Here is a 13,469-nt window from a genome sequence, read left to right as displayed (position 1 = left end):
AGATAAAGTTTTGTCTAGCTCTGACCTTGGCTGACTTAGGAATATTCTTAGCATTTATGGATCTTAATTTTCTTGTAGAGGAATTGTTAACCCAGTAACTGCTGGTTTGCTTAAAGCTTTCCAATGGGACATATAATGTTATTAAGAAAAAGTGTGGATCTTGAAAAGGAGTCAAAAGAGGAGTCTTAGATGTTCTTCTATTTAAGACTCTGTTTCTCTTATTGACCTCCCACACCATGTGAACTGGAAAGACCTCCAGGAATTGATGCAGAGCAAAAGGAGCAGAACCAGAAGAACATTGGACTTCTGTACTAGCAGCAATGCAATGACCCAGGACAATTCTAAGGGACTTATGGAAAAGAACGCTACCCACATTCAGAGGAAGAACTACAGGAGTGGAAACAGAAGAAAAACATGGGTTGAGGCGGACATGATTGGGGATGTAGACTCGAAACTACCACACCAATGCAAATATCAACAATTTGGAAATAGGTCTTGATCAATGACACGTATTAAAACCAGTGGAAATACACATCAGCCATGGTGGGGAGGGATTTTGAGAGGTGAAGGAGAAAGTAATAGCATGAACTATGTAACCATGTTAACTTTTCTAAAAAATAAATATTAATAAATGTTTAAAAAAAGAAAGAAAAAGAAAAAAGATAGTATACGATAAGCCCATAAAATAGTATGCCTGTCAGAATATGTGGAAAAGGAAGGAATTTAGGACCAAGGAAAAGATAGAGAACATTACCAAATGTAAAATGAATGACTTTAATTATATCAAATTAAAAAAGTTTTATACAAACAAAACCAATGTAACCAAAATTAGAAGGAAAGCAACAAACTGAGGGAAAATCTTTATAACAGACCTCTCTGACAAAGGTTTAATTTCCAAAACATATAAGGAACTAAGTAAAATTTGCAAAAAAAAATCACACCATTCTTGAAATGACAAATGATCAAGGGATATGAACAGGCAGTTTTCAGATGAAGAAATCAAAACTATCAATAATCACATTAAAAGTGTTATAAATCCCTCCTGATTAGAGAAATGCAAATAAAAACAACTCTAAGCTACCACCTTATACCTAGCAGATTGGCCAATATGGCAGCAAAGGAAATTGATAAATGTTGGAGGGGGTGTGGCAAAGTTAAGACGCTAAAACACTGCTTCTGGAGTGAATTGATCCAACCATTCTGGTGGGCAATTTGGATTTATGTCGAAAGGGCTTTAAAAGACTGCCTGCCCTTTGTTCAAGGCATGCCACTACTGTGTTTGTACCCCAAAGAAATAATGTTGAAAAATATTTGTACAAAATCTTTTATATCTGCCCTCTTTGTGATGGCAAAAATTGGAAAATGAGGGAGCCCATCAATTGGGGAATGCCTGAATAAAGTGTGGTGTCTGATGGTGATGGAATACTATTGTGCTGAATGGAATAATGAATTGGAGGATTTCTATGTGAGCTGGGAAGACCTACAGGAATTGATGCAGAGTGAAAGGAGCAGAACCAGGAGAACATTGTACACAGAGATGAATAAAATGTGGCACAATCAAATGTAATAGACTTTTCTACTAGGAGCAATGGAATGATCCAGTATAATGAGAAAGAATGCTATCCACGTCCAGAGAAAGAATCATGGGAGTAGAAATGCAAAAGAAAATCATATGTTCAATTACATGGTTTGATGGGGATATGATGGGAGTGTTTGCATTAAAAGATCACTCTCTTGAAAATATGAATAATATGTAAATAGGTTTTGAACAATGATACTTGTCAGCTCCGGGATGGGGAAAGGAAAGGAGATGGGGAAAATTATGAATCATGTGACTGTGGAAAAATAATTTAAATAAATAAATAAATAAATACAAAAGCTGAAAAAAAAAGAATAATTGGTGTAAGAGTCTTATCAAACTCCTGTGAAACAAATATGTTGCTAATACATAAACACGGAAGAGAAAAAAGAGAGAAAAGGAAATTATGAACCTGTTTCATCAATGGATATAGATGCAATCATTTGAAGTGAAACATAGGAAAAAACTACAATGATATATCAGAGATTATACATTATGACCAAATAAGATGGTTTAATATAAGGATAACTGTTAACATAATTGATTTTGTCAACAAAAAAGTAACAAAAACTATAGGATTATATCGATAGATGAAGAAAAAGTTTTTGACAAAATACAGCACTAATTCCTATTAAAACACTAGATAATATAGGTACGAATGGATTTTTTCTTAGACTAATGACAAGTATATTTTGAAAACCATCAGCAAATTTTATCTGCAATAAGTTAGAAGCTTTCCCTATAAGATTAGGAGTAAAACAAGGATACCCATCATCATCATCAATATTATTTAATATTGTACTAGAAATATTACCAATGGCAATAAAAGAAGAAAAAGAAATTGAAGGTATCATAATTGCAAAGAGGTAATTACGCTATCAGCATTTTTCTATTCAACTAACAATGCCTTTCAAGAAGAGATATTAAGAGATAATCATTTACATTAACCATAGATAGACTAGAATACCTAGGAGTGTATCTCCCAAAACAATTCCAAAAACAATATGAACAAAATGAAAAACCATTTTATACAAATAAAGTCTGTTTACATAACTAAAAAAATATTAACTCTTCATGGGTGGTCAGAGCCAATATAACTAAAATGACAATCCTATCTAAGCTAATCTACTTATTCAATGCCATCCCAATTAAGTTTTCAAAAATTTATTTTAATTAACTAGTAAAAATAATAACAATAAATCATTTGGAAAAACAAATGGTCAATAATATGAAAGGAAATAATGAAAAAGAATTGAAGAAGGAGGTCTATCAGTACCAGAATTCAAAATATGTTATAAATTAGTAATTATCAAAACTATCTGGAACTGACTAAGACATGGAAAAATAGATTAGTGGAACAGAATAGATATATAACAAACAGTTGATAAAAGTTATGACAAATCTGTTTTACAAAAATAAAGTTCCAAGTTTTTTTTTTAATAAAAATTTACTCTTTCATAAAAATTGTTTGGAAAACTGGAAAGGAATTTGCCATAAACTTGATATAGATCAATATCTTGCACCATTTACTGAGATTAGACCAAAATGGATACATGACTTAGGCATACAGGGAGATATTTTAAACAGATTAGAAGAATAGGGAACATATTACCTATAAAATTTATGTATAGAAAGATAATTGATGAATATATGAGATAAAAACATTGTGAAATACAAAATAGATAATTTTGAATATATTAAATTAAAAAGGTTGTGTAAAAATAAAACTAATATAGCCAAGATTAAAAAGAAATCAGTAAATTGGAAAAAATTATAGACAGTTTCTCAGATAGGATCTCATATCTAAAATATACGGAGAAGTTTGTCATATATATATGAGAACATCAGCCATTCCTCAATTGATAAATGGTTCAAGTATATGAACAGACAGTTTTTGGATGAAGAAATGAAAGCTATTTATAAGTATAGTAAAAATACTCTGTCATTATTGATCAGAGAACTACAAATCTAAATAATTCTGAGATGTTATCTCACACTTATTAAATTTTTAAAATGATAAATGTTTGTGAGGATGTTGAAAAATAGGGACACTAATACATTGCTGGTGGAACTATGAACTGATCCAACTATTTTAGAGAGCAATCTGGAGTTATATTCAGAGTTATAAAACTGCATATCTTTTGAGCAAATGATTACACTATTAGGTTTATTTCCTAAAGTGATCAAGGAAAAAGGAAAAGAAACTGTATGTTCTAAAATTTTTATAGTAGCTCTCTTTGGGGTGAGAAAGAACTAGAAACTGAAGGAATAACCATCAGTTGGGTAATGGTTTACAGTGATGGGCAAACTTTTTAAAGAGGGGGCCAAAGGAAAGGCAATGCTCATCTGTCAGTCTGTTTCTAAGGCAACTCTTTCGAAGTTTCATTTTATTGTATCCTATTCATTGTATTCATCAGATTAAGAATAATGTTGTGGGGCCAGATAGAACATTTCAGGGGGCCACATTTGGCCTGTGGGCTGTAGTTTGCCCACCACTGGTTTAACAAGTTGTTATATATGAGTGTAATAGAATAATATTGTGCCATAAGAAATGACAAACAAGATGATCACAAAAACACCTGTAATGACTTATATGAAGTGATGCAAAGTGAAGTGAGCAGAACCAGAAGAATATTGGACACAGTAACAGTAATAATGTATGATGATCAACTGTGAATGACTTAAGTATTATCAACGAGACAAGGATCCAGAACAATTCCAAGGGAATCTTGGTGAAAGGATACACAACACCATAGACAGTCTAAATACAGATTAAAACATACCTTAGACAGTCTAAATACAGATTAAAACATAAAACATCAAAACATTTGTTTTGTGTATTTATTTATGAGTCACAGATTTTTGAACATAATCAATGTGAGAATCTGTTTCTTTTTGATAACTATATTATTTTAATATATTACACATTTGTAATAAATCATATGTATGATATTATTGCTGCATATTACATTATGTTTATTGGATATTAAAAAACAAAAATAAATGGAAAAAATAAGGCAACTTTTAGGGCTACTTTTTAAAAAACAAAAATATTTAATGTTTATTTGCTTATTTTATTGAGTGTTTTCAAGAACATTTCCATTTTGTAACATCCATGATCTTAACTGGGGTTAAAGCTACCTCACAGAATTCCACAGTGCCCCCCAGACCTCCAGGAGAGGGGACAGTTGGGGCAGTTAAGAACCTGGGTATAAAAAGCCAGGACATCCATCTTGTAAGGACACTTTGGACACTCCTTTTTGGATTGAAGGGGCTGGGAAGGATAGTTAGGTTGCTCTTTTGTTAGTTCATCTCTGACCTCGGGAGCAGAGTGTTACTTTTCTGCTTTATTTCATAGATACTATACCAGGCTGTGAGCTCTGGGAAAAGCTACTTTGCTTGCAAGATCTCAACTAATCTTGAATCAAGTTTACCTTCACCATTTTAAATTTAGTAACACTAGATTAGGAGAAAGGTTAGTTAGTGCGTGAGATAAAAATTAAGTTATTCAAAGCACTTTTCCCTTTGGGGAAAGTGAAACCAAGGAGTTTATTGGAGATTTTAGATAGCTTACCTCCTCCTCATTCCTAAAATCCACCTCCCTTCTCCCTGTTTTCCTGAAAGTAATAAATACCTTTCTTAGTTGGATTTGACAGCCTGTGTGAAATTATACTAGGATATACTTACCATCAATATACAATACCTAAGCAAAAACTTCATCCAAGCAAGCACTGGAACAGCTGTTGTCCACAGAGCAAGTCTGTTGCATTGAGAAGACAACCTTAACCCTTTATCAATCTTAGGGTTTAGGGAATAATCTTTAAACAATGGAAGTTGCTAATCTCAAGGGGATCAATTCCCATCTTTCTACCAATTTAGCCCTGGATTAGTCAAGCTTGTTCAGCCTCCATTACTTGAACTAAAGGGAATTCAGTTAAAACTGTTCAGCTTCAACTGCCTTAGGAGGGGGAGGAGAAAGAATTCTATTGACTCCTACTCCTCCCCCTCACAAGGATAGCAGCATCCTCCTTGCTCTGACTTCATTACTAACCATTGCTAATCTTACCCAATTTAACAATTTTTAATAAGATTTTTGGACATTTTTATTCTTTGTATATGGTTATTATAGATTTTGAATATACTGAGTGGATCCTTCACTAAAGTCCTATTTTAATGCTTCATAATGGTGTGGAGGTGACCCTGAGTTCTTGATGGATAAGCAAATGGAAAGCAAGGACAAAAAGATATTGAAAAGTAGGAAAAGCTTTGATCATGAGTCTAGTAGCATACAACATATGGTACCTGGGTAGCAACTTGTCTAAGTTTAGAAGTACTCCTCACCAACTTAAAGGTATCTAGTTGGTACTGTAGATAACATGCTGTATCTGGAATTAGAAAGAAAATAATTCAAATTTAGACAATTACTAGCTGAATGACTCTGGGTTAGTCAATTAACTTGTGTCAACCTTAGTTTCCTCATATGTAAAATGGGGGTAATAATAGTACCTAAATCTGAGGGTTGTTTTGAGGATAGTACAAACTATTTTTAAAGTACTTTATAAGCTGTAAAGTGCTACAAAAATGCTAGCTATAATTAAAATTCTCATTGATTTGATAGATAAAAAACTTGAAGAAAATTATCTCAACAGTCAGTCATGTGACTACTATGTCAGTTATCGTGCCTGCTATGTGCCAGAAACTGTTTTAAGAATTGAGAATACAAAGAAATAAAATTATGGCCCCTATTGAATTCTAGACAGCATGTAAATGGTTAATTAGAAATAGATTATATCCAGTATAAATTGGGAAGATCCTAAGAGGAAAGGCAATAAAATTATGAGAGATCAGGAAAAGCTTCTTATAGATGTTGAGAATTTACCTGGAACTTAAATGAAGGAATCCAGGGTATCCAAGAGGTAGAAATGAAAATGGAGTGCATTTCACGTATGGGAAAAAGAGAAAATTTCCAGAGTCAGTCAAGAGATGAAGTGTCTTATCTAGGGTCTAGGAAGGAGGCCAGTATCACTGGATCAAATTGTATATGTGGTAGTATGTAAGGTATAAGAAGAATGGAGAGCAGAGAGAGGGGGCAGGCTATGAAAGAATTTTGAACACTAATCAGAGAATTTCATACTTGATCATGTAGGTGACATGGAACCATTGGTGTTTATTGAGTAGGGAGGTCATATGGTCAAACCTGTGTTTTAGGAAGATGACTGATTCTTGGGTGGAGGATGGCCTTGAATGAAGAAACTTGTGATAACTGACCAACCAGCAGTTTATTGCCATAATAAAGGCATAAAATAATGAAGGCCTCAATGAAGGTGGTAGCAGTATCAGAGATAAGAAGAGGGCATATTTGAGAAATGTTTTAAGGAAAAATCTAAATGCCTTTGCAATATTCTGGATATAGGACTATAAGAAGTAAGGAACCAAGAGTAACATCTAGGTTATGAGCCTATATGATTGGGAGGGTGGTGGGGCCCTCAATTGGGGAAAAGTTCAGAAAAGAAAAGGATTTGGAAGAAAGGCAAAAAATTCAGTTTTGGAAATATAGAGTTAATGATGTCTTTTGAATATTCAGTTGAAGATGCCTAATAGGCAGTTGGATATTTGAAACTTGAAAAGTGAGGCCTAGACTAGTAAATTTTAAAATATTCAATACAGAGAAGATGAGATCACCAAGTTAAAGAGTAGAGAGGAGTGGAGAGAAAAGGACAGGAGAAGAGAGGAAATAAATTACCAAAAAATCGTATTCACTAGAGATACATTAAGCAGAACTTTATTGTGTGAATTGAAGAAGAGCACCAATAACAATTAATGCTGCAATGACTTTTGCCTTCTAAGAGCCATCAAACTGGAAAGTCTAAAAATCTAAAATGCAGACTGTATTTTAGTGCCTCAAAAGAGCAAAAGAGTTAATTATATGAGGATCCTGACTTTCTTGAATGGCATGTTCTGTCATTTCCCTTAATGGCTTTGGGGAGCAGCCGTGGAGGAAGATCTTTTCAGAATAAGATCTGGAGGAAAGACTTTCAATTTGAGAATAGCTAACATGACAGGAATGACAAGCTTAAGGCTGTCTCTGGCACAGACTGTCCAGTTGAATTGCAACTCTAGCTCCTTTATATGTGTTGATTCCCCCAATCAGAATGTGAGGCACTTAAAGCAGAGACCATTTTACTTTTTTTTGGTATCCCCTGTGCATTGTATCTTCCAATCCTGGCATATTCTAAATGCTTAATTTATTTTAGATATCCATTTATTTGAACATGAAGCTCATTAACTATGATCAATCAAAACAGTAAAAGATGTAGGTTGTCATTTCTGCCATGGAGAAGTAAAGAGAAATTACCTGAGTCTAGTTTGTGGCAAGAACAAAGTTCAGGCAATTATGGGAGACATAGAGAAATATATTCATCTGCAATCCAGGAGCATGAAATCCCTAGGCAAGGTTTAAATATTGTACACACTTTTGTTTTTACCTTCTATTGGTTTTAAGCTTTCACAGTATTCCTTGGACCCAGATATCAACAAAATAATCATCAACTTGCTGTAGACAGCTAAAAGTCTTTTATCATGCTTTCTACAAATTTCTCACTAGTTTCCAGGCAAATGAAAAGGAAAGTTGAAGAAGTAAAGCAGTAGTGCTATTCTTTCTTGTAATCATCTACCAGTGGTTCCCAAACTTTTTTGGCCTAACACCCCCTTTACAGAAAAAAATATTACTTAGCTCCCTGGAAATTAATTTTTTTAAATTTTAATAGCAATTAATAGGAAAGATAAATGCACCTGTGGCCATCACTGTCTCCCTGGATCGCTGCAGCACTCACCAGGGGGTGGTAGTGCTCACTTTGGGAATCCCTGATCTAAACACACACTTCAGGGAAGAGATTTACCTGTAGTCCAATCTTTCTCTAATTTAGTGTGTCTTAGGCCTCCTATTCAGTTCTCAGCTACTTTTTAGTTCAATCATATGAAATTTGGTTACTTGACATTTCTGTTTGAATTAGAAGAGTCAGTGGACTAATGGTTATTCTTTTCAATCTCTTATAATATTAGAACAGTTCATAAAATCATCACCACAGAAATTGTAAGCCAACAGGATTTGATGAAGATGCTTCCAGATTGGGATTGTTGCAACATTTCTGACAAAGTGGTGAATAAGTTTGAGAGCAAAAAAAGGAAAGAAAATTCTCCTGAATACTTCTGAGCTTATTAGCATAGATGAAGAGGATTTTTATTTGTCTATTGATTATCTCAATTTAAATTTCTCTAAGAAAGAATATGTTACTTTTGTTTGTCCAATGAATATCTCAAGGAAAATTTCTCTAAGGAAATGAATGAGAGTAGATGCCCTTTGAGGTTTCTGCATTCCTGATGATTGTGTTCTGAGGGAAAAAACAATTGTCTAACTGTGTCTGTCTCTAGATAATAACATTCCCATAAGTGTTCCTGGTGACTAGAGGAGAATGGAACTCCACTGCTGGTAGGGAGAGCAGAAGTTATGCTTAAGGGTGGTGGTGAAATGAACTGAACATAGCTAAAACAATTGCTTGCGACAGTTCTATGAGATGTTCACTCCTCTCCTTCATCCCTTCACCTTAAGAATTTTAGGACTTTATTCTATAGAGCATAGACTCTCCCATTTCTTAAATTGTCTTCATTCTTAGCTTGACAATTAGGTCTAATTATTTGTGCTTTCCTCTCTTTCCCTCTATTACTATAAAAACCTTCTAATGGGTCCAATATTTTGTTTTAGATAAAGATGTTCTTCAATTAAATATAATTCAATGCATATTTATTACATATTTCTCAAATATCAAGGTTGTAAGTATATAAAGAAGGAGGTAATAAGTATTTGTACAGCACTATAATCAGAAGTCTTGGAAGAATTCCTAAAGGTGATTTTGTTCAATCCTCCAATTTGAAACCTAAGAAAAATCATTACCATGATCCTTCTGTGAGAGCAGAATGTTGAAATAATTTTAAGTATAATGTGCAAGTTCAATTTGAAAAAAGGGAAGATGAGAGCACAGGCATGGAGTGGAAGGTTCTGTGCCCATGGAGATAGCCTATAGAAGACAGACACAGGCATAGGCAGTGACAAAGAACAAAAGCATGTACTCATTTTCATTACAATGTTGCCAGGAATGAGGCCAAGTCTGGAGGAAAATCTCTAATGTCTAGGAAGAAGTGGAAGGACAGTCAATATTCTAATTATCTTTAGATTTGCTATTTTTTATGTGGAACTTGAAAATATTATGCCCTTCATGACTTTCCTCAATGCATTCTTCACATCCTTGTTCCTCAGGCTATAAATCAAGGGATTCAGCATGGGGATCACTGTTGTATAAAACACTGAGCCTACTTTCTCCTGGGTTACACTGTTGGAAGTTGGTATATAATACATAAAGATGATGGAGCCATAAAAAACAGAAACAGCTGCCAAATGGGATCCACAAGTACTGAAAGCTTTATAACGGCCCTTTGAAGATGGTATGCGAAGGATGCTTAGAAGAATGAAAATGTAAGATATCAAGATGGGAAGAGTTGTGGCCATCAAATTAAATCCACCAACGAAAACCACCAAAAGTTCATTAATGAAGGTGCTAGAACAGGAAAGCTTCAAAAGGGGAAGAACATCACAGAAATAATGGTGGATAACATTGTCCCCACAGAAGGACAGTCGGGCTAGACAAGTTGTATGAACAATGGCCCCAATGACCCCCATTGTGTACACACCTGCCACCAGCAGAGAGCAGAATGATGGCACCATTGTGACATTATAGAGCAAGGGTCTACAGATGGCAACATAACGATCATAGGCCATAGTTGTCAGCATGTAGAATTCAGCAATCACAAAGAAGAGGAAGAAAAAGAACTGAGTGATGCACCCTTGATAGGAGATAATGTTCTTCTCTGATACAAAGTTCTCCAACATTTTGGGTGTAATGACAGTGGAGTAGCAGAGATCTATGAATGACAAGTTACTGAGGAAGTAGTACATGGGAGTATGAAGCTGAGGACTGGCCCAGATTAATAAAATCAATCCAAGGTTCCCCACCATGGAGACTAGGTAGATTCCTAGGAACAAAAGGAAGAGTGGTATCTTGATCTCTTTCTGATTTGTTAAGCCCAAGAGGATAAATTGTGTCACAATGGTGTTATTTTCCATTGCCATTCTCCTCCAGTAATTAGATTGGAAGTATAATAGAAAGTTCTTAGTAACCAAAAATAATTTCTATATTCTCTTTTTCTTTGCCTGTCTCTCAGTTGCATTCAGACACACATACATATACACACACTCTTTCCCTTGGTCTTTACTTGTTTGTTGGTTGTTGTCCTTCCAGCTTGAAGAGGATCCGAATGACATCACTATGCCAGAGTCAATGTACAGTGTTTTCAGCTGAGGCTGATCAGAACAATGTGAGCTCAGAAAATTCTACCACTGATTGAGTACAAATAAACCCATATGAATATTTGTGTTGGAGATGCCTCTAAATTTGTGCATATCACTTTTTTTCAATAACAATTCTTCTTTGCTCATAGAACATAGTGCCTTCTTTGATATGGGCATGTCATCCTAGATAGTTCTGTGCCAGTGTCTCTCATGTCTCACAAGAGATGCCAAACCTCTTCAGAGAGACCTTGATAGTGTCTTTGCATTGTTTCTTCTGATCTTTTTGTGAGGGTTTGCCTTGTGTTAGTTTTCCATTTAATATTCCTTTAGGCAAAGACACATTTGCCATTCAAACAATGTGGCCAGGTCATTGGAGTTGCCCTCTTGGAAGTAGCTTGAATACTTGGTAGTTCAGTTCAAGAAAGAACTTTAGTGTCTGGTAACTTATCTTGCCAGTTGATCTTTTGAATCTTTCTAAGACAACTCAAATGGAATCAGTTCAACTTGTTTATTTTATCAAGGATTAATGCCAATTTATCAAAACGTGGACTAAGCAGTGGATCTAGTGAACCTATTCACAGAATCATTGAATTAGAGAATTGATAATAATTATCTCAGCATGTCTAGTTCAATAACTGGCTCCTGGAATCCCCTCTCTGATATCTATGATAAGGCAAATGGAGCTGAAAAAGAAAAAAATGCCAAAAAAGCCAAAACCAATCAAGAAGACAGGAATATCAGCTATGGCCTAATTTAGCATTACAGATACTAGAAAGCACAGGGTAAGGATAATGTGACCTAGAAACTTTCAAGCCTTAAGACAAACTTTCTTATGAGGTAAAAGTTCCTCTCAATGAAGGTGTCTGCATAAATGACCACTTGGATGATCAAGTGAAGTTGGTGGTGGATAGAGGATAAGTGACACATACAGGTCAGTCTTGCAATTCATATTGATTTCTCCTTTTCCATTATGAGAGTTCTGAAACAATACTTATTAATTTAAGAGCACAGAAATAGGGAAAATAAGCCTTTTGACCAGAATCATTTAATCCTTTTCAATAATAACATGATAAAGTTCAAAATGAAATATTTTTGATGAAGTGCCAATGTTAAGAATGACAAAAGAAAAATCATAATTTTAAAAGAAGACTATCTAAATCAAAGTCAGAGTGAATTTCTGGGTATAAAGAAGATATGGAGTGACAAGAAGTCTCATCAGAACAAAATAGTAAGAATGATAGTAATTCCAGGAACATCCATTAGAAACAAAAGTAAATATAAAAGAAAGAAATATAAAAGAAAGAAAAACCTCTATTTAGTCTCTCAGAACCTATACAGTTTATCTTTCCCTTTCCTATATTCTCCCCTTTTCTTAGAGCATCCTCAGAGTTCAGCTTGTCAAACTGCATTCGTGCATCTATACTGTATTTTTTTCATCTTTTCCCTCAATATCTGTCAAATAAAAAGTAAAGATAGAAACTCCTGATTTTTGTACTCTTTTGGAACTCACTACACCCACATGATTGGACAGTTGGGTAGCACAATGGATAGAGCAGCAGGCCCTGAATCAGGAAGACCTGACTTCAAAACCAGTCTCAGATGTTTATTAGCTGTGTGACCCTGGGCAAGTGGTTTAACCTTTAACTCCTTTCCCCTCAGTTTCCTCATCACAGAAAAGGACTTAGCAAATACATTTTTCTTCCTTCTTATCTCTACTCTCTCTGTCCATTCTATTTTATAATTTCAGGAAATAAGCTCTCTCTCTCTCTCTCTCTCTCTCTCTCTCTCTCTCTCTCTCTCTCTCTCTCTCTCTCTCTTTCTCTTTATGTGTGTGTGTGTGTGTGTGTGTGCGCGTGCAAATGTGTATGTGTATGGGAACTCATTGAATAGTATTCTCCTGACTTATCTCCCACTTACAATGACAAAAATCCCCAAAGAAATTAGGAATCTGACCTGGAGAAAATCATGGCAAACCACTGAAATATCTTTACCAAGAAAACCCCAGATGGGGCTCACAAAGAATGGAACATGACTGAAATGACTAAACAATAACAACAAAAAATATCTATATTAATTCCTTACCTGACATTAAGATGATTAGTCCTCAACTTACTCTCATAGATTGGGGAACTTCAGGAGAATGATTATCCCAGGTTCAAGGTACCCTTTGGGCTGTCACTCCTAAGGCACTTGCTTATGATTCCTCACTGGTTCATTTATCTATAATTATAAGCCAATAGGCAGAATTCCCAAGCAAAGGCATTATCTGAAATTACCTACTATGAACAAAAACAACACACATTCCTCCTATAACCTGAGGAATATTCTTCCACAAATCCACACCACACTAATGGGAAGAGTAAAAACACATGTAGATTATTCTATGATTAGTGGTACACATTTAAGGAACATATATAACCAAGGTGAATTTTGATTCTATTGCTTCAGGAATTTATGTTTCAGGATCATTTTCTCCAATTCTCATTG

The 13,469-nt window shown here is 34.8% G+C and overlaps 1 protein-coding gene across 1 annotated transcript; it reads right to left on the bottom strand.

Moving 5' to 3' along the window:
* Window positions 1-9,821: 9,821 nt before the first annotated feature.
* Window positions 9,822-10,763, bottom strand: LOC123239120 (olfactory receptor 151-like). Its single transcript, XM_044666395.1, has one exon. The coding sequence runs from the start codon at window positions 10,761-10,763 to the stop codon at window positions 9,822-9,824; it is 942 nt and encodes a 313-aa protein (XP_044522330.1).
* Window positions 10,764-13,469: the final 2,706 nt, after the last annotated feature.

Source organism: Gracilinanus agilis, chromosome 3 (assembly GCF_016433145.1).
Source record: "Gracilinanus agilis isolate LMUSP501 chromosome 3, AgileGrace, whole genome shotgun sequence".
Classification (NCBI taxonomy): Eukaryota; Metazoa; Chordata; class Mammalia; order Didelphimorphia; family Didelphidae; genus Gracilinanus; species Gracilinanus agilis.
The sequence above is the reverse complement of the archived record's forward strand: the minus strand, read 5'-3'. Positions and strand labels throughout refer to the sequence as shown.

Bases quoted from the DNA above. Each gene is read 5' to 3' on its own strand.
- LOC123239120 (XM_044666395.1), bottom strand. From the start codon at position 10,763: ATGGCAATGGAAAATAACACCATTGTGACACAATTTATCCTCTTGGGC.